The sequence below is a fragment of the Oenanthe melanoleuca genome, chromosome 9 (genome assembly GCF_029582105.1).
Source record: "Oenanthe melanoleuca isolate GR-GAL-2019-014 chromosome 9, OMel1.0, whole genome shotgun sequence".
NCBI lineage: Eukaryota > Metazoa > Chordata > Aves > Passeriformes > Muscicapidae > Oenanthe > Oenanthe melanoleuca.
Window position 1 is genome coordinate 13,158,545 of NC_079343.1, and position 27,483 is coordinate 13,186,027.

The 27,483-nt window shown below is 51.4% G+C and overlaps 1 protein-coding gene across 1 annotated transcript; it reads left to right on the top strand.

Moving 5' to 3' along the window:
• LOC130256761 (rho guanine nucleotide exchange factor 26-like) lies at positions 1-25,772 on the top strand. The gene is made up of 14 exons (XM_056498699.1): positions 1-157; positions 1,454-1,490; positions 3,293-3,438; positions 5,192-5,241; positions 6,921-7,001; positions 12,210-12,362; positions 15,454-15,583; positions 16,562-16,636; positions 17,852-17,941; positions 20,951-21,105; positions 23,718-23,873; positions 24,620-24,687; positions 24,805-24,909; positions 25,551-25,772. Exons 1-14 carry the CDS (start codon positions 89-91, stop codon positions 25,691-25,693), a joined length of 1,458 nt encoding a protein of 485 aa, XP_056354674.1. The 5' UTR covers positions 1-88; the 3' UTR covers positions 25,694-25,772.
• The last annotated feature ends 1,711 nt before the right edge of the window (positions 25,773-27,483 follow it).

Genomic DNA, 27,483 nt, shown 5'->3' on the forward strand with positions numbered 1-27,483 from the left:
GCGCGGGCTGCGCTCCACCTCCTACCGCCGGGCCGTGGTCAGCGGCGTGGAGCTGGACGGCTCCGCCAACCGCAAGAAGAAGAACAGAATGTCCCAGCCCATCCTGAAGGCGGTGGTTGAAGATAAAGAGAAGTTCTCCAGCCTGGGGAGGATAAAGGTGAGGTGTGCCGATGGGTGAAGGTGTTGGCTCCGTGGGAGCGTGCTCTGCTGATTCTGCGCTTTCCGTAAATGCTGGGAGTTTTCAGTTTGCTTTTTAGCTAACACGGAACTTTTCATAGTTGCTGTGAGTTTTAAAAGTGTTGTTTTCCAAGTGACGTGTTGGAGATGGCAGGCTCTGTTGAAATCCAGGAGGTTCAGAGCCTTTCCTGACAGATTCTCCACTTTCACAGCCGAACCACAGGCTTAAAACCTGTGATCCAGAAAGGAGTAAACAGGAAAAAAAGGGACATTGCCTTAATAAAGTCTGCATGCTTGAATAGAGACAGAAAAATGAACTTCCTCCCTCACTTTATCTGAGATAAAATATTTTTAAAATTCATGGAGTAATCTTTAAATTGATAGAAATCACTTCAGGTATCCGAATTTTAATGCCTGAAAGTAAAAGGAGCAAGCCTGTTTTTAAATCCTGGTTGTAATCCCTTAGGTGCCATAGTAGACTTACATTGAATGTTGATGTCTTAAATTATAAAGACATACTGATAGTGTTCTTTTACTTTGCATAGTGTAATATTGTATTTCCTTATTTTAGATATAACTTGTTACTGTATGAAATGTATCCATAGAGTGCTGTGCAATAAAGTACACCGGGCCAAGAGCTGTAGCTTTTAAAATAAGTATCAGCTTTATGGCAGTTTTCAGCCAGTTTGAAATTATGGTCGTGGATGCTTCTGTGAAAACACTGCAAGCAGTGAAATAGAAATGGATGAGGTTGTGAACAGCTGCTGTGGGGTGGGTTGGGTTGGTAGCAGACTTAGAACAGTTCTGTTTAGGATAGGAGGACATGACACTGTCCTGTCCTTACAGAGTTCTTTGCAAGTGGTGCTTTATTAAACAGACTCTTGGGCCCTGGGACTCGTTGCACAGAGCAGCTGTTTTGTTTCAGAGGGCTGTTGTGCTCTCGGGAGGCTCCTTTACAAAGTGCTCAGTGGGTTTGTTTGCAGGGGAAGGGCAGCCTGGGACAGGGGCTGGCTGTGGGGTCACTGAGCCCCTCCAGCCACACAGCGTGCCTTTGGAACAGGGAAAATACATCTGAACAAGGCAGGAGAGAAATGAAACTGGAGCAGCTTTTCACTTTCTCTGGTGACACAGTTGTTTTTACTGAACTCTTGTCCAGCATCTGAAGTTACAGATTAGGGCCTGTTGATTTGGTGCCCAGGGCTTGAATAGAGCAGACCTTCTTGTTCCTGTGATTGTTTTGCATTCTCCTCCTCTAACATCTCTCTCTTATCTGCAGAAGATGCTGAAAGGACAAGGGACGTTTGATGGGGAAGGTGAGCCCTGTTCTGTCCTGACTTGCTAATAACTCCCATGAAATGAACTTCAGCATCCTTTTGCACTTCCTTTGGATGGAGTCACAGACTCTGTGCCTTGTTTTTCAGTAACATGGCTGGGATGTGGGACTGTAATTTTGGCACTAGACATACCTTAGGGATATTTTAAAGACTGTGAAGTAAGTGGCAGACTAAAAAGGTGTCAAGGGCTTTTTTTCCACTTAAGCTGCTGTCCCTCCCAAAAAGGGAGGCTGTGTTTGCCTGAGCCCTGACAGTTCTGTGAGTTCCATAGGGCTCCTCCACGTGGGACTGCCCAGGGGCAGACATTTCATTGTTGTGGGTTTGGGCCATCCCTGCAGCTCACACCTGTGTCCTTGCTCTGCCTGGGGGTTCCACAGCTCTTTCTGCCTTCTCATCAGCTGAGGCTGCTGGGCTGAACCCTTGGGCTCTCTAAATATTTTCTTTTCTTGCTATCTAGGCATCAAATTTAAGTGTCAGAAAAACACTGTCTGTGGAGCTGTGTTTTTGTGCTGCTCATTAATTCTGAGTTTTGCCAAGTTTGCTGCTTTTCCCAATATTTTAACAAGAAAAATATCTGTGATGAGTCCACAGAAGTTCTGTTATAATAACTACTGCTCTCTTGGCTCTTCTCTTCTTAATTCCTCTTTGAGGCCATCTCAGCTGCTGTGTCACCTTCCTCTTGTTTCTATTTTCAAAGCTTCCCACTGTGTTTTCTTTCTATCATCCCCTTTCCTACTCTTTGTTTTTATCTCTTCTCACACTGTCTCCTGGTGATTTTTAGATTCTCTTCCAGTGGCTCCCTTCTGTCCTGGGTGATCCCAGCTAGTGACTGTCTCTGTAAAGCCTCTCACAATTCAGCTGCTGTGAGAGTTTCCTCTGTAGGAAGTGTACAAACCCTGCAGACCCTTCCCAAAGAGCTGCTCCAAAGGCCACACCTGGGCTGGCACGGTGTGAGCAGGTGGGACACACCCACCCAGCCAGGAGTGGGGCTGCAGGAGCTGGGCCCTGCCTGGAGCAGCCAAACTTCCACTTCAGGTCCCTTTCTCTTGTAGGGAGGATTGGATGCTATCCAAAGCCTGGCCCAGCTGGAAGCACCTTTCAGAGCTTAATGGCCTGACTTGTCTGTGGGTTTTGTGGTGCTGAGTTTCTGCCCTTGCTCCCTCTGTGGCCAGCAGGAGTGCTCCACGCCCGAGCTCCTTCCCTCTGATAGTGGAATTACTGATGGCACAACTCAAATACACAATCAGTTCGTTTGCTCTTAAGGTTCATAGGTCTCCTGCTTACTCAGGCTCCTGACTTTCTATCAGGAATAGTTCTGACCTCAGATCTCTGAGCTGGGAAACAGTGAAATGTGAAGACAGTACTTAGAGTTGATAGAAGAAAGGTTGTGTGGGCTGTGTGCTTTTCCTGGACATGAAAACAGTGGGACCTGCACATCAGGGACTGCTCCACTGACACACAATCCCATTTTCTAATTGCTGGTTAATTACAGAGCTGAGTACAGCAGACCAAGGAAGAAAAAATTGTTTGCTATTTTTTTTTTCTTGACAAAGGCCACATCTGTTCTTTAATTCGGTCTGGGAGGACCTTTGGGTACAGTGATCCATTGTCACTGTACTGCACCATTGTCCAGCCCAAATCAGTTCTATCTTTGTCTCGTGGAGTGTGAGCAGCACAGGGACACTTTGGCTTCTTCCATTGTTTAAATGTTACTTCAAATTTTTATGACAGCAACTAAACTAACTCTCTAGCAATGACTGACATACTGTTGTTTTTGACAGAAAACGCTGTATTATATCAGAACTATAAGGAAAAAGCTCTGGACATAGACTCAGATGAGGAGTCTGAGCCCCAGGAGCAGAAGCTGGATGACAAGGTGGTTTTTCACTACAAGCCCCTGAGGTCGACGTGGAGCCAGCTCTCAGTGGTGAGTTGTGATCCTCGTGTGGCCAGGGACAGGATCTCAGGCTGGGCTGGAGCAAACTCTTCTCTGACTCGCTGCTGCAGTTTTTGGCTGAAATTTGTCATTGTCTTTTTCATCTCATAAGAACAAGGTGGAAGCCCCAGTCAGTTACTGGTCCTTGTTTCACATAAAAACAATGAAACCAAGTCCATTTTAGAGCCCTGTACTTGGCAAAGACACAACTTTACTGATTCATTAAAAAAGAGCTGTGTGAGTTCACTAAAAGGGTGAATTACACTAAAGAGAGGCTTCAGTTAGTTACAGAGGAGTTGTTGAATTGTTCTGGGTCACTGCACACCAGCCCTTGAGCTGCCTGGAGTGCAGATGTTGAATGGGAAGTGTTTTGGGAAGAGCAGAGCAGAGCTGGTGGTGCTGTGCTGTCCTTGCACAGGCTGGGAAGTGTCAGCTGCATCTTAAACAGAGGAAATTCAGAGTAAATTCAGCTGCTCTCATCAGGGCTGAGCTCACTGCCCTCCCTGCTCAGAACTTGGCACATTGCTGACAACAGCTGATGCTGCCACAGCTCCTTCTCAGATGTGATTTTGGGATTGAAGGAACCATAAAATTCTGTGTTTGTGTGGTTGTTCTTTGATCATTTCTGTGGCTTCTGGAGGGATATCCCTAAGTGAAGGGTTTGGGGATGTTTTCTGTTAGCTTACCTTGTAGAATGTTGTAGAAGCTCACCTGTGGCACTAGGGAGATGATGCCATGATGAGATCACCTGGAGTATCTGACCATCAGCTCTGCATATCCCAATAAATGGGGGATTAAGCCTCAGGGGGATCCCCAAAGGCTGGTTAGATTAGCAGAGCTGTCTTACCTAGGCTGATGGCCTTTTGCAGTTTGAAGTACTGAAAGGTGAATCTCTCTGATTCACTAATTGTAAAAAGGACAAGACAATGTGGTTTTGAAAATACATGCTTTAATTTTCCTTTTCCAACAATCAAATACTTAAAATACAGTTCATTTGCTTCATGTTGCAAAAAAAAAAGTGTTTATAATGAAGTCAAATTGTTTTTTCTGCCTTCTGGGCAAACTAGCAGTTAAATGTTCAACAGCTGAAGTATTTTGGAAGGAATGCTATTTAGTAATAATAATGATAATTTCAGAACACTAATTTGCTTTGAGACAATAATAACATGAGGACCATCTCAGGAGGGGAACTGTTCTGTGCTTCACTTACAGAAACCAACTTTTTCTTTACAGAAACTTGTGCACTGTCTGTATTTCATTTACAAGATTGGCAGTGGGGAGTAAAAGGGAAAAGGGGTGCATGGAGAAAAAAAATGTGGGAATCTGAGACTCATAGTGACTGTGTTTATAACTCTGGAAAAATTACACGCTGTCAATGTGCATTAAAAAGTTAAAAAGTGAGTCTGGAGTTGTCACAGGAAGTCAGCTGGAAATTGTCAGTCCTGGTTTCAGCCTGTGCTGGGAAGGGAGGAGGAGAATGTCCCTGGTGTTCCTGAGCAGGGCAGGGGCACAGGGATCCCTCTCCCTGCAGGAGGTTTTTTGGCAGCTGCTGCACTGTGGTGGAGGGGCAGAGCCCTTCAGGTGTGGGGTTGTCAAATTCCTTTTGTTAACAGCAGTGACAAAGGCTGTTTCTGTCTTCCTGAGGTGTATTCTTGGTTGTGACTGGTTCCTCATTCATGTAAAGATCTGCTGCTGTGAGTGGCTTTTGCTATTTTTAAAGGTATCGATTGGTTTTGTTTTTTAGGTGAAGAAGAATGGACTGTCAGAAGCCATCAGCCAGGAGGAGAGGAAAAGGCAGGAGGTACCCAGTGCTTGGGGCTGGCTGCTCAGGGCTCTGTTTGCTGATGAGATTCATTGCTTGGCTTCCTGCCCTCCAGTGAAGTGTCCTCTGCCAGGGAGAAACAGTGAGCCCAGTGTGTGCTGAGGTGCCTGTGGCCATGCCAGGGGCTCCTGGGTGCTCCCTGCTCTGCAGCCTTGGCACCAGCACCAGGGCAGGGGTGGCATTGCCCTGCAGCTCACACGTGGCTTTTTATAGCAGGGAGTCCCCTGTGTCCCCTGTGTCCCGTGTCCCCTGTGTCCCCTGTGTCCTCTGTGTCCCTGTGTCCCTGTGTCCCCTGTGTCCCCTGTGTCCCTGCTCTGTGTCCCTGCCCTGTGTCCCTGTGTCCCTGCCCTGTGTCCCCCTGTGTCCCCTGTGTCCCCCTGTGTCCCCTGTGTCCCCTGTGCCCCTGTGTCCCCTGTGTCCCCGTGTCCCTGTGTCCCTGTGCCCCTGTGTCCCCGTGTCCCTGTGTCCCCTGTGTCCCTGTGCCCTGGGGCAGGGGCTCCCTGCTGCCAGCAGCAGAGCTGGGGTGCTTGTCTGTTCTGTCTTTGCTCCCTGAGTCCTGTTGATCCCCTTTCCTTTCTTCTTGATCCCCTTTCCTTTCCCCTTTTCTCTTTGTGTCCTATTGATTTCCTTCCTTTCCTTTTCCCTTTTCCCTTTTCCCTTTTCCCTTTTCCCTTTTCCCTTTTCCCTTTTCCCTTTTCCCTTTTCCCTTTTCCCATTTTCCCTTTTTCCCTTTTCCCTTTTCCCTTTTTTCCCTTTTCCCTTTTCCCTTTTTTTCCCTTTTTCCCTTTTCCCTTTCCCTTTTTTTCCCTTTCCCTTCCCAGGGCACACGAGGCTCTGTGCAGCCCTGCCCATGCTCTGCCATCCCCTGGCCCGTTCTCTCCAGGGCACAGCTCAGCCTCCTGCTGGGGAGCTCTTGGGACAAGGCAGATATTCCAGACATCCTTTAGGAACCTTTAGTCTGTGTTTCCTGGAGCCATACTTGGATCCTTTCAGAAAGAACAAGTTCTTTGGATGCCTTTTAAATGTAAAGTCTTTAATGCTACCAAAAATGTTTTCATGCCTGAGGGTTTTTATTTGCATTTTAGAGGCCAATTCTTTCAGTGGGAGCCTAAATAAATATTTTTAAGCTGTAGTTACATTACCAGTTCATGCTTTTGCTGTATTTATTTTAAACTACCTTTTATAATTTATTCTTTATCTGTTCTTTACATTGCTTTTTAGAGCCTATTAGATTATTTTATAGTTATATACCTTGTCACTGCAGAAAAATATATTTGTCTTCTGCCTTGATTAATGTTTGTGTCCTGTCTTCATACACATCCCATCTTTCAGAATCTGTTGGTGAGAGGGATCTCTGTGCATATCTTGGCTGAAGAAAATGTATCACAGGCTGATTTGAGCTAAAATTATTTCCAGTATTTCCTTGCAAGCCCAAAATACCTGTGTGTTGTACCTGTATGTTCCTGCTTACAGCAAGAACTCTGCTTTGCACCCCTGCTCAACATTTTCTCTTTGTTTCTGAGGAAAAGCCCAGTCACTAGTAAATCTCTCTTTTCCCCTCCCCTCTGCAGGCAATATTTGAGGTGATATCTTCTGAGCACTCCTATTTGCTGAGCCTGGAGATTCTGATCCGGATGTTTAAAAATTCCAGGGAGCTGAGCCTCACAATGACCAAGACAGAAAGCCACCACCTGTTCTCCAACATCTCAGATGTCCATGAAGCCAGCAGGAGGTGAGTGTGCATTGCTGTGGGAGCAGAGCTGTGGCACACAGCAGGTTTGGGGACATGCCAGGGGTGACCATTTCTGGCAGAGCTCCTGCTGGGGGGAAGGGCAGGGGGCAGAGAGATGAGAGTGAGCAGGGCTGGGCTGGGAATGACCCTGGAAATGGGGAGGGAAGGAAAGCAGAGAGAGAACTGTGGTGGAAATCAGCATCCCTCAAATCCAGATGTCACCCTGTGTGACACCAGGGCCTGGCTGTGCCCTGGGACTGTCACTGTCACCCTGTGTGACACCTGTCTGTGCCCTGGGACTGTCACTGTCACCCTGTGTGACACCAGGGCCTGGCTGTGCCATGGGACTGTCACTGTCACCCTGTGTGACACCTGTTTGTGCTGTGGGACTGTCACTGTCACCCTGTGTGACACCTGTTTGTGCTGTGGGACTGTCACTGTCACCCTGTGTGACACCAGGGCCTGTCTGTGCTGTGGGACTGTCACTGTCACCCTGTGTGACACCTGTCTGTGCTGTGGGACTGTCACTGTCACCCTGTGTGACACCTGTCTGTGCCCTGGGACTGTCACTGTCACCCTGTGTGACACCTGGCTGTGCCGTGGGACTGTCACTGTCACCCTGTGTGACACCTGTCTGTGCTGTGGGACTGTCACTGTCACCCTGTCTGACACCTGTCTGTGCTGTGGGACTGTCACTGTCACCCTGTGTGACACCAGGGCCTGTCTGTGCTGTGGGACTGTCACTGTCACCCTGTGTGACACCTGTCTGTGCCCTGGGACTGTCACTGTCACCCTGTGTGACACCTGTCTGTGCTGTGGGACTGTCACTGTCACCCTGTGTGACACCTGTCTGTGCCCTGGGACTGTCACTGTCACCCTGTGTGACACCAGGGCCTGGCTGTGCTCTGGGACTGTCACTGTCACCCTGTGTGACACCTGTCTGTGCCGTGGGACTGTCACTGTCACCCTGTGTGACACCTGGCTGTGCTGTGGGACTGTCACTGTCACCCTGTGTGACACCTGTCTGTGCCGTGGGACTGTCACTGTCACCCTCCTTTCAGTGTCACCCTCCTTTCAGGAGGGGCTGCAGGTTGAACAGGGATGCTGAATGGTTTTTATTTTGTTCCCCCTCTTTTGTCCCCTTTGTAGAAATGACAAAGTTGGGACTCCTTTGGCAATACACCCTCCTTTGCCTTGGTGAAATGTTCCAGTTCCATGTCCCAGTCACAGCAAAGTCATTTCTTGCCTTTTTTCTGTGAGGAACCACAAGGTCTGTGGATTTGACACCTGTTGTGCAGCAGCCAGATCTTGTTTTTGGGGCTGATGAGCTGTGTCAGTGCAGACCCAGTGTGGGAGAACAGCTGGGCTTGGTTTGGGCCTTTCCTGCTTCCCCCATCCCCTCTCCTTGTCCAGGGCTGGGCTGTGTGGCCCCAGCTCAGCTTAGCAAAGGTTTCATTTTCTGGGCAAAGTTCCTTTTACAGGTGCTCCTTACACAGATGTGAGGTGTAAAATAAGGGACAGTGGGGGTGGGGAGAGCAGCTCTCTTAGGGGAACTCTTACATCCCTTTTGATTAATAGTCTTCAAAGGAAGTGGGAGGGAAAGGGAAAAAATAGAATGGAAAAATACCACATTAGCCTAGAATTGCAATCTTACTCTTTCTTGTCTAAGAACTTGGTTTTTATGACTTGGAGTAAAATCAGAAGTCATAAATCCTTTATAAACTTAAACAAAAACATAATTTATTTCTCAAGTTTTGCAATACTGTTAAACTAAAACAAAACTTTGTGCTGGCTTTGAGCAACATCATTTGTGTAAATAATGGAAATTATTTTAAACCAGATACCAGCTTGGTAACTCCAGACTGTTGCTTTCCATTTTTAAGGAGTTTCAGAGCAGCAAAATCCACCCTTTTGTTAGAGAGTGGAGCATCTGTCCCATTCTGCTGAATTTTAAGCAGCCTTTGCTTAGTACAAAACCTGAGTGTGAATGTGGGTCCCAGTGGTTTTGGTTGCTTGGACAAAAGTTTGGTGACCTGATAAAAATATTTTATAAAAACCTTTGGTCAAAACTGCTCAAAGCCTCTGTCTAGGAGCTTTGGCTTGGAACAGGTTGAGTGGAAGCTGCAGCAGGGCAGGTGCAGTGCAGGGCCACTCCTGGGAGCAGAGGCTGGCTGCTCTGGGGGCTCCCTGCAGTGGGTGGGTGCTGTGAGCAGCACAGCCTGCCTGTGCCTGTGCCTGGGGCTGAATTCTGCATTTGGTGCTGATTTCCACCCCAGTGGTTCCTGTCCCTGGCTGCTGTCAGCAGCACCTGGAGCTCAACCTGCATTTCTGAGCTCAGGGAGTTGCAGAGTGGGTGCTCCTTTCAAACAAAGGGCAAGTTGAGGGAAATCCAATTGTGTCCTGTGATGCTGCTTGACTTTCAATTAGGTCTAACTTAAACCAGAAAAGTCCTGGATTTGACAAAGATGTTTAATGTAAATCCTTCTGGCATTCAGAAAAAAACCACATCCCAGCATGTTCCTTGTTGGTTGAATTGAATGGAATCATTCCATCCCTCAGTCCTGAGCTTTGTGGCAGAGTCTGTCCTAAAATTGTAGTGAGGGTTTGTGATATGCCTGGTTCACTGATTGCATCTAATAGTTAGCAGCTTAGATGTGGAAAACTACAGCTTCTGATTCAAACTTTGATGCAGGATTTCCTTGAGGGACATACTAGGAGATAGGACTTTGATACACTGCTCCCCTTTGTCCCTCCTTCCCCCTTTTTTTTTCTTTTTTTTTTTTTTTTTTGTCTTCTGCTCTCCCAGATCTCTGCTGTTCTCCCAGTGTCTGTCTCTGATGTCAGTGATGAAGCACAGATAAATTCTAAAGGTGGAAGTTGTGGCCCAGCAGGGTCCAACACCTTGTCAGTGTGCCTCAGCACAGCAGGAAATGTTGGATTTCCTCATTTCCTCAGCAAAGGGAGTTGGCAGCAGTGGGAGGCTCTCCCAGCCATGAGCATGTCTGGGCAGGGAGACACAAATCCCAGGGTGGGATGGGGCTGTGGCTCCTGGGACACTGCACCCCCCATGCCTACAGCCTCTTTTATGGAATTGTGTCATTTCTGTGCCTCCTGGGGCTGGCCCTGGCACTGAACCCCAGACCCACAGCCCAGGACAGTGTGTGACAGCCCCAGTGTGCTGTGCCTTGGAAGGGGCTGTGGGGACGGGGGAGCAGGAGGGCTCTGCCCTCAGCTTGGACAGGGCAAATAGCAGCAAATAACAAACTGTGCTCAGCACTGCAGAACTTCACAGAAACAGCCCAAAACCAGAGCAAAAACCACGAGATTGTCATGGCTCAGGCTGGGCCAGAGAGAGCCTGGCAGCAGCAGCAGCTGCTCCTGCACACCTGGGCTGGGCCTTGGTTTGGTTAATCCCTGTTCCTGCACACCTGGATTGAGCCTTAGTTTGGTTAATCCCTGCTGAGCACACCTGGGCAGTGCCCTGGTTTGGTTAATCCCTGCTGAGCACACCTGGGGTGTTCCTTGGTTTGGTTAATCCCTGCTGAGCACACCTGGGCTGAGCCTTGGTTTGGTTAATCCCTGCTGAGCACACCTGGGCAGTGCCCTGGTTTGGTTAATCCCTGCTGAGCACACTTGGGCTGAGCCTTGGTTTGGTTAATCCCTGCTGAGCACACCTGGGCAGTGCCCTGGTTTGGTTAATCCCTGCTGAGCACACCTGGGCAGTGCCCTGGTTTGGTTAATCCCTGCTGGGCACACCTGGATTATCAGCTGCTCTTCAGCCTGCTCTGCTCCTCACATGTTTGAGGTGTGTTCCTAAGGCAAACTCTGGAGGACATCACTTGGAAAAAGGAGGCAGATTTGAAAAGTGATGAAAAATGGAATAAGGAGCTGAAATTAAATAAAGCAGGTTTCAAAATATTGGAGCTTAATGCGAGCTCGTGTGTCCTTTTCCTTTCATTTCCTTCATGCTTTCTGTGCCATGTGAGAACTTTTTAATGATCCTGTTGACTCCAGGGAGTTGAGGATTCTTGCAGTGCCTGCTGCAGTGCAAGGCTGCAGCCAGGACAGTTCTCCATGTGAGGGGTGACTGCAGAGCTGGTCTGTGAGCTGTTCTGCCAGAGGGGGATTTCCAGGGAGCATCATGAATCAGGGCTGGTGCTTTGGGAACTTGGGAGTGCAAAGAGCAGGGGGAGGCTTCCAGTGGCCAGAGACCCGTTGGAACAGGGCACAGACATCAGGGAGGTTCAGCTCAGGATTTTGGGCTCAGTGTCCCCAGTCTGTGTTTGTGCCAGGGGAGGGTGGCAGGGTGTGGAGCAGTGCCCTCCCAGCAGCTCCTGGCTTTGTCCTGGCTCAGCAGCCGCACAGAGCTGTGTCCCATCCAGCACTGCTGCTGTGCTGCCTTTAGTTGCAGCAGGAAATGTGTTACTGTGTGTTTGAAGCACTTTCTGGGAGCTCTGGTCTGACCAGCTCGGTGCTGCTGTTGGGTTGTGCCAGTGGCAGTGGGAAGTGCCTGTGCCAGCGCTGCTGGGCTGCCAGGGCACAGCAGTGCCCTGTCCTGGCCTGCCAAGGGGGGGTGGCCTCGCCTGGCACACGGCAGGTGACACACGGCAGGTGGCACACGGCAGGTGGCACACGGCACATGGCAGGTGGCACACAGCACACAGCAGGTGGCACACAGCACACAGCAGGTGGCACAGAGCACATGGCAGGTGGCACACGGCAGGTGGCACACGGCAGGTGGCACACAGCACATGGCAGGTGACACACAGCACACAGCAGCTGGCACACAGCACACAGCGGGTGGCACACAGCAGGTGGCACACAGCAGGTGGCACACAGCAGGTGGCACACAGCACACAGCAGGTGGCACACAGCAGGTGCACACAGCACATGGCACACGGCAGGTGGCACACAGCACACAGCAGGTGGCACAGAGCACATGGCACAGAGCACACAGCAGGTGACACACAGCAGGTGGCACACAGCAGGTGGCACACAGCACACAGCAGGTGGCACACAGCACACAGCGGGTGGCACACAGCAGGTGACACACAGCACACAGCAGGTGGCACAGAGCACACGGCAGGTGGCACACAGCACACAGCGGGTGGCACACACCTGCTGCCAGAGGCCAGAGCTGGGGCCTTGGGTGTTGGGACAGGGAGATTCTGTTTGCAGTGGAAGTGAGCAGTCCATCTGATCCCCCAGGTTCTTTGAGGAGCTGCAGGCCCGGCACCAGAACAACATTTTCATCGATGACATCAGTGACATCGTGGCCAGGCACGCGGGCTCCAGCTTCGACCCCTATGTCAAGTACTGCAGCAACGAGGTGTACCAGCAGCGCACCCTGCAGAGGCTGCTGTGAGTGAGAGTGTGAGAGATACTGCTGGGAGTGTGACACAGGCTGCTGTGAGTGTGAGAGAGTGCTGGGAGTGTGACAGGGACTGCTGGGAGTGTGACACAGGCTGCTGTGAGTGTGAGAGAGTGCTGGGAGTGTGACAGGGACTGCTGTGAGTGTGAGTGTGAGTGTGGCAGACCCTGCTGTGAGTGTGAGTGTGAGTGTGGCAGACCCTGCTGTGAGTGTGAGTGTGAGTGTGGCAGACCCTGCTGTGAGTGTGAGTGTGAGTGTGGCAGACCCTGCTGTGAGTGTGAGTGTGCAGACCCTGCTGGGGCTGGGCTGAGCCTGCAGCCAGCCTGGGCTGTCCCTGGCTGATGGCACCTTTCTCTCAGGGCACTGCCACAGCCCCTCCCTGCCACAGCCCATGGCTCCCACTGCCCCCTCCATCACTGCAGTGTCACACGGTGTCACACGGTGTCACACAGTACCACACAGTATCACACGGTGTCACACGGTGTCACACAGTGTCACACAGTGTCACACAGTGTCACACAGTATCACACAGTGTCACACAGTGTCACACGGTGTCACACAGTGTCACACAGGATCACAGTGTCACACGGTGTCACACAGTGTCACACGGTGTCACACGGTATCACACAGTGTCACACAATATCACACAGTGTCACACAGTGTCACACAGTGTCACACAGGATTACACGGTGTCACACGGTGTCACACAGTGTCGCACAGGATCACACAGTGTCACACAGTGTCACACAATATCACACAGTGTCACACGGTGTCACACAGTGTCACACAGGATCACACGGTGTCACATGGTGTCACACAGGATCACACAGTGTCGCACAGGATCACACAGTGTCGCACAGGATCACACGGTGTCACACGGTGTCACACGGTATCACACAGGATCACACGGTGTCACACAGTGTCACACGGTGTCACACAGTGTCACACAGGATCACACGGTGTCACATGGTGTCACACAGTGTCACACGGTGTCACACAGTGTCACACAGGATCACACAGTGTCACACGGTGTCACACAGTATCACACGGTGTCACACGGTGTCACACAGTATCACACAGTATCACACAGTGTCACACGGTGTCACACAGTGTCACACAATATCACACAGTGTCACACAGTGTCACACAGTGTCACACAGTATCACACAGTGTCACACAGTGTCACACAGGATCACACGGTGTCACACAGTGTCACACAATATCACACAGTGTCACACGGTGTCACACAGTGTCACACAGTGTCACACAATATCACACAGTATCACACAGTGTCACACAGTGTCATACAGGATCACGCAGTGTCACACAGTGTCACACAGGATTACACAGGATCACACAGTGTCACACAGTGTCACACAGTGTCACACAGTATCATACAGGATCACACGGTGTCACACAGTATCACACGGTGTCACACGGTGTCACACAGTATCACACAGGATCACACAGTGTCACACGGTGTCACACAGTATCACACGGTGTCACACGGTGTCACACAGTGTCACACAATATCACACAGTGTCACACAGTGTCACACGGTGTCACACAGTGTCACACAGTATCACACAGGATCACACGGTGTCACACGGTGTCACACAGTGTCACACGGTATCACACGGTGTCACACGGTGTCACACAATATCACACAGTGTCACACAGTGTCACACGGTGTCACACGGTGTCACACAGTATCACACAGGATCACACAGTGTCACACGGTGTCACACAGTGTCACACGGTGTCACACGGTATCACACAGTGTCACACAATATCACACAGTGTCACACAGTGTCACACGGTGTCACACAGGATTACACGGTGTCACACGGTGTCACACAGTGTCGCACAGGATCACACAGTGTCACACAGTGTCACACAATATCACACAGTGTCACACGGTGTCACACAGTGTCACACAGGATCACACGGTGTCACATGGTGTCACACAGGATCACACAGTGTCGCACAGGATCACACAGTGTCGCACAGGATCACACGGTGTCACACGGTGTCACACGGTATCACACAGGATCACACGGTGTCACACAGTGTCACACGGTGTCACACAGTGTCACACAGGATCACACGGTGTCACATGGTGTCACACAGTGTCACACGGTGTCACACAGTGTCACACAGGATCACACAGTGTCACACGGTGTCACACAGTATCACACGGTGTCACACGGTGTCACACAGTATCACACAGTATCACACAGTGTCACACGGTGTCACACAGTGTCACACAATATCACACAGTGTCACACAGTGTCACACGGTGTCACACAGTGTCACACAGTATCACACAGTGTCACACGGTGTCACACAGTGTCACACAGTATCACACAGGATCACACGGTGTCACACGGTGTCACACAGTATCACACAGGATCACACAGTGTCACACAGGATTACACGGTGTCACACTGTGTCACACAGTATCACACGGTGTCACACGGTGTCACACAGTGTCGCACAGGATCACACAGTGTCACACAGGATCACACGGTGTCACACAGTGTCACACAGTGTCACACGGTGTCACACGGTATCACACGGTATCACACAGTGTCACACAGTATCACACAGTGTCACACAGTGTCATACAGGATCACACAGTGTCACACGGTGTCACACAGTGTCACACAGTGTCACACAATATCACACAATATCACACAGGATCACACAGTATCACACAGTATCACACGGTGTCACACGGTGTCACACAGTGTCACACAGTGTCACACAATATCACACAGTGTCACACAGTGTCACACGGTGTCACACAGTGTCACACGGTGTCACACAGTGTCACACAGTGTCACACAGTGTCACAGGGGCTGTGTGGCACATCTGGCTCTGCTCTCATGCTCATTGTGGCAGCTCCTGAGGTTTAGTGTCACTGCTGGGGCTGTGAATCAGAGGGAATAAAGCTGAAGGCTGGGGTGGTCTGACTCCTGCAAATCACACTTAATTTTTTATAAAATAACGGTTCATTTAAAAGTGAGCGACTTGCACAGTGTTTGGTCAGACACTGACCTGTGTCACTCCTGTCCCCAGAGGCACCAACCCAGCGTTCAAGGAGGTGCTGTCCCGGATCGAGGCCCACCAGGACTGCAGGAACCTGCCCATGATCTCCTTCCTCATCCTCCCCATGCAGAGGGTCACTCGTCTGCCCTTGCTGATGGATGTGAGAGCACCTTCCTCCTCCCTGGCTGCTGCCTTGCAGTGTCAGCATCCTCCATCCTCACCCCTGGCTCTCTGCAGCCTCTCCCTCACACCAGCCCTGGGCTGTGTTTGGGGTTCCTGCTCATTGCTTTGCTGGCTGGGGCTGGGCCCTCCTGCTGCCCCATCCACAAGTTAAATACTTGGATGTTCTAATAGGAGAATTGTGCAGTAAAGGGTCAAAGTGGTTCTGGAACTCAGGAGGAGCCAGCACAGGAATTGTGTGGAGTGCAGGATTGGAATGGTTGGTAGGGCAGGGAAGACTCCTGGAAGCTGCAGGCTGGGCTCCATCCCTGGGCAGCTGTGTGAGTGGCACTGAGCTGTCCCTCCCTGTGCAGGGATGGAGTGCCAGGCACAGTTCACAGCTGGGGTGGCTCAGTTCTAAGCCAGGGCTAAGTGAGGAGCTGGGCACCAGCAGCAGGGCACACTGAGACAGGCTCAGCTTCCAGCACTGCCTGGAGCCAGAAACAGAACTGAGCATTTTGTTATGTATGTTTTTAAATTGAGCACTGGACAGTTCTTTCACAGGCACTGAATTCTCTCTTCTCTGCCCTACATTTCTAGGCAAAAAATGGAATAATAATCCGGTATTCCTACCCTGGGGTGCCTTCCCTTTCTTGGATTTTTCTTTCCTATAGCTCCTTCCCCTCTTTGGCTGAAATAATCTAAATAGTCAAATCAAACATTTAATTTCCCTCTCTTTCAGATTTGTTTTTGGTTTGGAGATGGTTCTATAAACCTTGTCTTGAGAGGTGCAAAGCAGTACTTTGTTCCCAACCCTTTCCAGGCCGGCATTCCTTACTGTGCCCAAGTGTCTGGTGTTCCCTCTTTATCTCAGTCCACAGCCCTGATGCAGCTCCTGGATTTCAGTTAAGCTGTGAAATCTCTGGGGGTTGCAATCTCTGCTGCTTGGTCCTCTGAAGTAACTGATGTTTTCTTTCAGACTATTTGCCAGAAAACCCCCAAGGATTCAGCAAAATATGAGAACTGCAAGCAGGCTCTGAAAGAAGTCAGCAAGGTACATTCTCAGGTTATTCTGTGGATGTTTTCCATGCATAAATAATGCAGGCAGGAAAAGCCCTGCAGGAAAAGCTCTACACTGTATGTCAGGAGGGGCACTGGGGCTGGATTTCTGCAGAATTACTGGTTCCTACTTGGGAAAGATCTCAAAGTGGGGTGAGCTGTGTGGTTCTGGGTTTGTGTGTGGGAGCAGTGTGGGACGTTCATCCAGCTGGGAGGGAAAGGTGTTTGGAGCTGATCTTCAGCTGGTGAGAGCAGTGCTGGGGCTGGAGCTGTTCCCTTGGGGAATCACAAATCCCATGGGATCACGGGTGAGGGGCTCCCTGGGGCCCTGCAGACACACCTGGGTCTGAGCCCTGCTGGGTCTGTGTCCTGCTGGGTCTGTGTCCATACTGGGTCTGAGCCCTGCTGGGTCTGTGTCCCTGCTGGGTCTGTGTCCTGCTGGGTCTGTTCCCTGCTGGGTCTGTGCCCTGCTGGGTCTGTGTCCACGCTGGGTCTGAGCCCTGCTGGGTCTGTGTCCCTGCTGGGTCTGTGTCCATGCTGGGTCTGTGTCCTGCTGGGTCTGTGTGTGTACTGGGTCTGTGCCCTGATGGGTCTGTGTCCTGCTGGGTCTGTGTCCTGCTGGGTCTGTGCCCTGCTGGGTCTGAGCCCTGCTGGGTCTGTGTCCATGCTGGGTCTGTGTCCATACTGGGTCTGTGTCCTGCTGGGTCTGTGCCCTGCTGGGTCTGAGCCCTGCTGGGTCTGTGCCCTGCTGGGTCTGTGTCCTGCTGGGTCTGTGTCCTGCTGGGTCTGAGCCCTGCTGGGTCTGAGCCCTGCTGGGTCTGTGTCCTGCTGGGTCTGAGCCCTGCTGGGTCTGAGCCCTGCTGGGTCTGAGCCCTGCTGGGTCTGTGTCCTGCTGGGTCTGTGTCCTGCTGTGTCTGTTCCCTGCTGGGTCTGAGCCCTGCAGTGGCTCCAGGGCACAGCTGGGTCTGTGTCCTGCTGAGTCTGAGCCCCTGCAGTGGCTCCAGGGCACAGCTGTGTCTGTTCCCTGCTGGCTCTGAGCCCTGCAGTGGCTCCAGGGCACAGCTGTGTCTGTTCCCTGCTGGCTCTGAGCCCTGCAGTGGCTCCAGGGCACAGCTGGGTCTGTTCCCTGCTGGCTCTGAGCCCTGCAGTGGCTCCAGGGCACAGCTGGAGCTGCAGGCTCAGCTCACTGCCCAGCCCCTCTCTGTTCCAGCTCGTGCGTCTGTGCAACGAGGGCGCCCGCAGGATGGAGAGGACTGAGATGATGTACACCATCAACTCCCAGCTGGAGTTCAAAATCAAGGTAGGACCTGCACGTGTTCCTCACCAGCAGGGACAGTGAGCTGTGGCAGTGATTCTTGCAAGGTGATCTGTTCTGGCATGAGGAACCACAACTTTTGGTCAAGTATTTTAATTTTAGTAGAAGGTGATGCTACAGCACAAGGGATTTTGAATAAATACTGAGTGAAGAGTATTTGCTGTAAAGATAAAGCTGCTGTGGAGATTTTTGGTGTTTGGAGAGAGGCCAAAGGCAGCTGCTCAGTGCTGAGATCCTCTTATGTACCTGATGGGAAAGGTGTGCCTGGGAAAACACTTCCAGGCCAGGGAGGGATCCAGGGGGTGTTTGTCCTTCCCCTTCAGGGTGGGAGATCACAGGTCTCTATCAAAAACTTCCTGTGCAATCAGTGTCCTGTAGGAAACAACAGCAGACTCTGTCATAGGTAGGGGAGGTTTACTGGACTTTGAGTACATTTATTGTTCCTATTCCATGTTTGCTACAATCCCATATTTGATGTCTGATGCATTACACAGTGAGGATTCTTTTGAGAGAGGATTGTTTCATTATCAGGCATGTAGGGGTGGGGGTTGGTTCATGGTTTTAAAAGCACAGCTCTTGGAAGGCTCTGGGTCAGGCTTGGGGCACATGCTGCCTCCAAAAAGACATTTTCAACTTGGCTAAAGTGTTTTTATTCTCAAACTTTTTCTGAAAAATTGGCAGTAATAACATTTGCTTATAGCAACAGCAGCAACAAATACAACACTTCTGTGCAAGAGACACCAGAGCATTTCCTGATGTGTGGGAACTGACTCAAGTCCTGAGTGAGTCCAGCCCAGGGTCAGGGCTGAGCTGCTCTGTGGGGCCACTCAGACCCCAGGAGTGCCTCGGGGTCTGGAGTCCCTCACCTTCCCCTGGGACAGTGCTGGCCGTCCCTCCATCCCTGTCCATCCCTCCCTGTCCATCCCTGTCCTTGTGTGTCCCTGTCCATCCCTGTCCCTCCATCCCTGTCCATCCATCCCTGTCCATCCCTGTCCTTGTGTGTCCCTGTCCATCCGTCCCTGTCCATCCATCCCTGTCCATCCTTCCCTGTCCATCCTTCCCTGTCCATCCCTGTCCTTGTGTGTCCCTGTCCATCCCTCCCTGTCCTTGTGTGTCCCTGTCCATCCCTCCCTGTCCTTGTGTGTCCCTGTCCATCCCTGTCCTTGTGTGTCCCTGTCCATCCCTCCCTGTCCATCCCTGTCCTTGTGTGTCCCTGTCCATCCCTGTCCTTGTGTGTCCCTGTCCATCCCTCCCTGTCCATCCATCCCTCCATCCCTGTCCATCCCTCCCTGTCCATCCCTGTCCATCCCTCCCTGTCCCTCCCTCTCTGTCCCTCCTGGCTCTGTTCCTCTGTCCCCACCCTGGTCCCTGGCAGCAGCAGCAGCTTTGGGTTCTTTGTCTTTTGGTGCTTTTGTGTGAGATTTCCCTCTGTGTGCCCAAGCCCCAGCCCTGCAGCCCCTCAGGCCCCAGGGTGGGGAAGCCCTGCTCTGGTTAAATGCATTTTTCACTTCTGAGTCTCTTTTCTGCAGCAGGGACATACTGCATGTGATGTGCTCCTTTGGCAATTATGGAAAAATTAAAACCAAGCTGTCTCTGGAAGAGAGTCAATTAGGAAAATGGGATAAACTCATTTGGAGTACAGATTAGAGGAACTTTTTGTTCATCCTCAAATAGAACTTTTAAAAGTATTTTTTGCTTGTAAAACAATCATCATGGGACTGTAATTCTGTTTTATAGCCATTATAAATTAGTTAAAGTATTTCTGTTCTTGCCCATCCACACAGAGTTTTGGAGCTTTGTTTATTATTTTGCTAGATGTAACTGTGGAGAACTTCATGGGAAGTGACTCAAATCTCATGTTGCTTGTGTACATAGCTCAACTAGAATTAAATTTTTAATTAAGTTTCAGCAGTTTTTGTTCTTAAACTTTGCATCTTTTGCACGAGAGGAGTTGTGGGGGTTTATTTTGGTGTTTGTTCTTGCAGTGGGGTCTCAGCCCCAGGCTGGTTTGGGTTTGGGTTTGGCTCAGCAGGTCCAGGCAGGCTGCAGTTGGCTCAGCCAGGGGATTAAGGGATACCAAAAGCCAACTCAGGCAGAATGGGGAATGCAGCTGACAAACCACCAAGGGAGGTTGTTTAAAAGCTGTGGAAGTGCTTAAATGAGGGGAAACAGGCACTTGTGTTCATTAGTGTGGGCCTGGCTGTGCCTGGGGCAGCTGAGGGGGACCTGGTGACAGGACAGTCCCACCTGCCCCCCATCCTCCTGCCCAGAGAAACACAAGGTTCTCCTTGGGCTCTGTGTCCTGCAGCTGGAATAGTGGCAGGAACAGAGGCAGGTTCTGCTGCAGGTGCTGGGCAGGAGCTCCTGCTCCTTCCCACAGGAGAAGGGAGGAGCTGTGGGATCCCAAATCAGCCTTTGGCAGGTTCTGAGACCCTGCAGGAGCCCAGGGAGAGCAGCCGGGCCAGGGAGGGAGACAGCACGGGGGGGAGGAGGCTAGGTGGTTAGCTAGTTGGTTATTTAGCTAGTTGGTTATTTAGCTAGTTAGTTAGTTAGCTATTTAGTTAGTTAGTTAGTTGTACCCACCCTGCCCAGGCAGGGAGGTTTGCCCAGCCCTGCCCACCCTTCCCAGTGACACCAGCACAGGGAATGTCACCTCTGCTCCAGGTGAGGACACTCAGGTGAGCTGCTCTCACCTGCAGACCCCCTCCTGGAGCCAGGCCTGGCCCTGTGCCCCCAGCAGGTCTCAGGGATCCATCCCCAGTGTGATCAGCCAGGTCTGGTCGTTCCTGTTTCCTTGAGCAGAGATGTCAGTGCCCCAGTGATTCCCAGGAATTTGCAGCTGCTGCCTGTGTGCTACAGCAGTGGTGGGTCCCTTGAACTTTGGTAACCTCTTTGTGTTTGTTCAAGCATTTTTCCCAAATGGATCACACTTTGTTACCAGTTTTAAGAGCTCTCTCGTTGTGAAGGGTTACAGTGTGATTTTCTTGCCTCCAGCCATTTCCACTGGTTTCCTCTTCACGGTGGCTGGTGAAGAGGGGGGAGTTAACTGCATATGTAGAAGACACTGGACTTTTTTCCAAAAGAACCTCTAAGCAGCAGGTGTACTTCTTCCTCTTCAACGACGTCCTCATCATCACCAAGAAGAAGAGGTAAGAGCTTCTCCAGCGTAAAACTGCTTTTGTGTTCCCTGAATCAGTGACTTTGAACATGACCCTGGCTGTGGAATGATTCAGGAGTTACTTGAGCCTCTGCCACGGGTTACAAATAACAAGTAGCTGCTTGTTAAACAGGGTTTACTTTTGACAAACAAAAGTAAGTGAGTAAGTTAAGATTCCAAGTTGTCAGACAAATTGAAAGTTTGGGAAGGATGGAGTGGTGGGAATGCCCTTTCCCTCGGTTCCAGGGGCACAGAGCTGTGCCCAGGTGCCAGAGCTCGTTCCCAGGGTGGGCTGGGTGGGCTGTTCTCCCACCCACGGTGCTGTCATGGCACCACAGCCCTGCACACGGTGTTTGTTGATACTTGGGGTTGGATGTTTGTGGTTTTCCTCGAGCAGCCGAATCTCAGAAGATTTTTAACGTGGCTCTGAGAGATCTCTGCTGACTTTGTGCTGAAGTGGCCATTTGGGAGGCTGCCCCTGGGGCTTACCCCGAGTTACTCCAGCCCTGGCCCAGCAGCCCCTGCCCAGCTCTGTGCTGGCCCCAGGAGCTGGGGCTGCTCAGAACTGTGGCTCTGGGCTGGGGACACTGCACAGGAGGAGCCAGGGGGGCTCCAGGCAGGGACTGGGCAGAGGGGATGCAGGGACTTGGGATGTGCTCAAGGCTTCGAAAGGGATAAAAATCTGCTTTTCCCCACTGCCCAGCTCTTTGTTTATTGTCTGTTTCTTCTGCCCATTGTCCTTGTAGCCCCTGCTGGGTGTGGACACAATCTGATTTTTTTTTAATTGTTAAAAGTGGCACAGTACTAAGCACTAATGCAGAGCCTTGAGAGGAGCAGTCAGTGGCAGCAGTTTTGGGGTGCTGGGTCCTGGGGAGAGCCAGCCCAGATGTGGCTGGTGCTGGGGCAGGTCAGCCCTGTGCTGCTCACACAGACCTGGCTGAGGTGAGATCAGAGCAGCTGCAACTCCTGACTGCTTTGGGTTTGAATTCCCTTTCCTGATCCAGCAGGTTTGTGGGATGGAAGTGAGGAGTAGGAAGGATTTGTAGAGATTTATCTGTTGATTAATTAGTAATAAATGCTGTTATGATTAGCTGTGCACATGTACAGACTAGTTTGATTAATTCATAAGAAATGCATTTATTATTCATTGCACAAATGCATAGACACATTTCTTTTTCAGGCAGAAGATTCCCAGGTAGTGATGGCAGCACTCCCAGCTGGGATTGCCAGTTCTTCCCTTGGCTAAGGAGATATTCAGACTAAAATACTGATCTGGCTTCTTTAAAAAAAAATAACACACTCCCCAAAATCCCAAAAATGCCCCAAAAGCAAGCCCCAGCCAGCCCTTTCCCTGGTTCAGAGCAGCTGGGCAGGGCTGGTTCCACTGGGAGCTGCTCTGTGCCCATCATTTGGGGGTGCACAAAGCTGAGCACCCAGCAGGGAGCACCCAGAGCTGTGCCAGTGTTTGTGTCAGAGCTGAGCTGGGTTTGTCACAGAGCAGAGCTGGTTATCCCTGGGGAGCTGGTTATCCCTGCAGGGTTGGTTATCCCTGTGGAGCTGGTTATCCCTGCAGGGTTGGTTATCCCTGCAGGGTTGGTTATCCCTGCACAGCTGGTTATCCCTGCACGGCTGGTTATCCCGCAGAGCTGGTTATCCTGCAGAGCTGGTTATCCATGTGGAGCTGGTTATCCCTGCAGAGTTGGTTATCCCTGCACAGGTGGTTATCCCTGCACAGCTGGTTATCCTGCAGAGCTGGTTATCCTGCAGAGCTGGTTATCCATGTGGAGCTGGTTATCCCTGCAGAGTTCCTTATCCATGTGGAGCTGGTTATCCTTGGGGAGCTGGTTATCCCTGCAGAGTTGGTTATCCCTATGGAGCTGGTTATCCTTGTGGAGTTGGTTATCCCTGCAGGGTTGGTTATCCCTGCAGAGTTCGTTATCCCTGTGGAGCTGGTTATCCCTGGGGAGCTGATTATCCCTGCACAGCTGGTTATCCCTGCACAGCTGGTTATCCCTACACAGCTGGTTATCCCTGTATTATCCCTGCACAGCTGGTTATCCCTGCAGAGTTGGTTATCCCTACACAGCTGGTTATCCCTGTATTACCCCTGCACAGTTGGTTATCCCTGAGGAGCTGGTTATCCCTGCACAGCTGGTTATCCTGCACAGCTGGTTATCCTGCAGAGCTGGTTATCCCTGTGTAGCTGGTTATCCCTGCACAGCTGGTTATCCTGCAGAGCTGGTTATCCCTGCAGAGTTGGTTATCCCTGTGTAGCTGGTTATCCCTGCACAGCTGGTTGTCCCTGTATTATCCCTGCACAGCTGTTTATCCCTGTAGAACTGGTTATCCCTGCACAGCTGGTTGTCCCTGTAGAACTGGTTATCCCTGCACAGCTGGTTATCCCTGCACAGCTGGTTATCCCTGTAGAACTGGTTATCCCTGCACAGCTGGTTGTCCCTGTATTATCCCTGCACAGCTGGTTATCCTGCACAGCTGGTTGTCCCTGCATTATCCCTGCACAGCTGGTTGTCCCCGCGGGGCTGGGAGGACGCTGTGTGTGGGACGGGACGGGACCCGAGCTCAGGTGTTGCTGTTGTGCCGCAGCGAGGACAGCTACGCCGTGAGCGGGTACTCGCTGCGGGAGCAGCTGCAGGTGCTGCCCGGCCCCGCCGAGGAGCCCGGCCCCGCCCGCGCCTTCCGGCTCCTGCTCTGCAACCACAACGGGGACAGGGTGGAGATGCTGCTGCGGGCCGAGACGCTGTGAGTACGGCTGCTGAAAGAGCTCGTCTGTTCTGGGGCAGGCGGGAGGCAGGACACGGACGTGAGAGCCAGTGCTCCAGACATGTCCCTGCTGGAAAAATCCAGAGTTTTAGGTTGGCTTTCAAAGTCTAGAATAACCATGAAAGAAACTGAAGATCATCAGTGCTGTCTATTAAAGATGTCATTATGAAGGCAGGAGATGATTCAGACTTGTTTGGAAATGCAATTTTATTGGGGAAAAAATGCAGGACATTTTTAGTTGTCTGGGCTTTGTATGAAAAGACATTTTGTTCTGCAGACTTATTATTGATTTGTTCTGTGCTGTTTGCAGTATAAATAGCAGCCCAGCTGATTGTCACTCAGGGCAAGAGTCTGAAAAGAATTCCTGTATTTTAAGTTACCTATTTTTACAATCTAGTCCTTTGAGAGGGATGGGAAGGGAATTTCCAAGGCCAAACAGTTCAGCGAGTTGAGCATGCCTTTGGAATAGATTTGTGCAGGTAAAACCGAGATGTTTTCTCTGCCACAAAGATTTCCAGCACAGTTAGATCCAGTTTTGCCACCTCCTGTGGCGTGTGGGTGCCAAGGACAGAAGTCCCAGCGTTAGGTGAGAGCTTTGTGTGGAGCACACAGATGATACACAGGGGTTACTCAGGTGCAGGACAGAGGTGCTGGCCCTGGAAGAAGGAAGGGCAGCTCGGGCTGCCCTGTGCAGGGCTGGGGAGGACACTGGCTGTGCTTTGCAGGAGTGACAGAGCTCGCTGGATCACGGCGCTGCGCCAGGACGGCGACGGGCAGCACACGGACAGGACCAGTGAGTGACAGCCTGGGGCAGCCTGTGGGGCTGGGCTGGAAACTGCTGGGGCATCTGGCGTTAAATGGGGACAAAACCAGCCCTGTGCCTGGTGTAACTGAGCTCTGTCCTGCCCAGCCCTGGCTCAGGTGGAGACCATCAGGACGTACACAGCCAAGCAGGCCGACGAGCTCTCGCTCCAAGTCGCTGATGTCGTTCTGGTTTATCAAAAAGTGAATGATGGTGAGTGAGGGTTTTGCTGTCAGTAGCTATTTGTCACCTCTGCAGGGGGACCCAGCTACAGGAATTTGTTTCCTATTAGCACAGGGCTGGGGTGAGTAAGGGTTCAGCTTCCAAGGAAAACATGAACATTTGGGTTCAGGTTTCTAAAGGAAGCAGCAGATTGAAGCAGCTGTAGAATGTGGCTGTGGGCCAGTTCTGGCATGGGAGGTGTCCACAAGTAGGAAATTGAATTTGTCTAAAACCACGGAGCTCAACCATTCTAGTGAGTGCCAGGGTTGTCCAAGAGAAACATCCCCAGTCTGTTGTGCCATGGTCTGGCCTTTCCTGCTGCAGCTCTGGCACAGGGTGGGTGCTGAGGTTTCCACAGGATCAAGTATCCCAAGATTGAAGTGATTCTTGCCCAGACCTGCCCTCAGCTGCACTGATAGTACCAAGTGCTGGCTCAGGGATCCAGGACACCGTCAGTACTTGAATGACAAAACAGATAGTGAAATTGTGCAACACTGCACATCCTATTCTTCCCTGTCTGGCTGTATTTAAAACATCTGCCAGAGCTGACCTAAGCAGGTGCTGTGTGTGTGAGCAGCAGGCAGGCTGGGCTGGGCTGGGGGTGTCACTGCTGCCCCTCCCTCCCTCCCCAGGCTGGTGCGAGGGGGAGCGGCTGCGGGACGGCCGCAGGGGCTGGTTCCCCTCGGAGTGCGCCCGGGAGATCACCTGCAGAGCCACCCTGGACAGGAACATGGAGCGCAGGGGCCGCCTGCTGGGGCTGGAAACCAACGTCTAACCTGCCTGCCTCGGCTGGCTGTGCCTGGGGCTGGGACAGCAGAGCCACAGCCAGCAGCACTGGGGACAGCAGAGCCACAAACAGCAGCACTGGGGACAGCAGAGCCACAAACAGCAGCACAGGGAACAGCAGAGCCACAGCCCAGCAGCACTGGGGACAGCAGAGCCACAAACAGCAGCACAGGGAACAGCAGAGCCACAAACAGCAGCACAGGGAACAGCAGAGCCACAGCCCGGCTGGGACTGGGACAGCAGAGCCACAAACAGCTGGGGCTGGGACAGCACAGCCACAGCCAGCAGCACAGGGGACAGCAGAGCCACAAACAGCAGCACAGGGGACAGCAGAGCCACAGCCAGCAGCACTGGGGACAGCAGAGCCACAAACAGCAGCACTGGGGACAGCAGAGCCACAGCCCGGCTGGGACTGGGACAGCAGAGCCACAGCCCGGCTGGGACTGGGACAGCAGAGCCACAAACAGCTGGGACTGGGACAGCACAGCCACAAACAGCTGGCACTGGGACAGCACAGCCACAAACAGCTGGGGCTGGGACAGCAGAGCCACAGCCAGCAGCAGCACTGGAGACTGGCACAGGGGACAGCACAGCCACAAGCTGCCACACTGGGGACTCGTGCTCCTTCTCCTCTGGCTCCACAGCTCCAGCTGAGCCCTGGCCCAGCAGCAGCACCTTGCAGCAGTGTCTCAGGCATCCTTCTGCAGCTCCTGCTCCAATCTGAAGCTGTTCCCAGCAGCAGGGCTCTGCGGGTGGATGGTGATGAGCAGCAGTGCTGGGTGTGCTCTGAGGAGCTGCAGCCCCAGCTCTGTGCTGTGGGACACTGGGCTCCTGTCAGCCCCTGAACTGCAGGGAGCAGCTCTGCACTCTCCAAGGGCTCACCCAGCTCTCAGTGCAGCTCCAGGGACATCCTGAGCAGCTGCTCAGAGGGTTCCTGAAAGGCAGCAGAGGTCCCTCCCTGCAGCATGGGTGCTGCTGACCCCCCTTAGCACAGCTGCTTTACTGCACAGCACCTGCTGCAAGTGGGGCAGGTGTTCCTGGTTTCCTCAGGTGTCTGCTGAGCTCTTGCACTTCACTTGTGCTTCAGAGGAGTGTGATGAGCACACGAAATGCACTCAGGGGTGAGCAGAGTCTGGGATGAAAACCCTCCTAAGGACCAGCTGCTGCCTCAGCAGGTGGAAATCACTCACTAGAAACAAGAAGACAACTTGCAGCAGCAAGGCTTGGTCCTGCTGCCTCCCAGCCTCTGCCAAGGGCACCAGTGCTGCTTTCTGTCCTGCAAGGTGCTGATGGGAGAGGTGAGGGAATTGGGTGTTTGCTCTAATTTGAACTTCATTAGGAAAGCAGTAATTTTGTACAAAAATACTTACCTGGACAGTGGGACAGTGGTTTTACAGCCTTGCAAATTAATTTATAAGTGGACTGATAAAATAGCAATGAGTGAAACTGTAAATTGAACACACTTATTTAACATAGTAAAAATACTGCTGTTTTAACAAATGTTGTTGTACACATGCAGATGTTTAACATATAACTGAATGTATAAATCCAGGCATTAATTTTATTCAGATTTTTTTAATACACTGTATATATTTTTCATACCTAGTTTTTCAAAAAAATGCTGTAATGTTTTGTAAAAACATTTTTCACTTTTCCTATTGTTGGACACAGTTCTTCAGGAATTAAAAGACTTCTATGATTTTATAGCACAACAATCAATAAAATGCTTTTAAGTCCTTAGTAAAAAAAGTTTTGATTTTCTTTAATGCCATAAAGCTG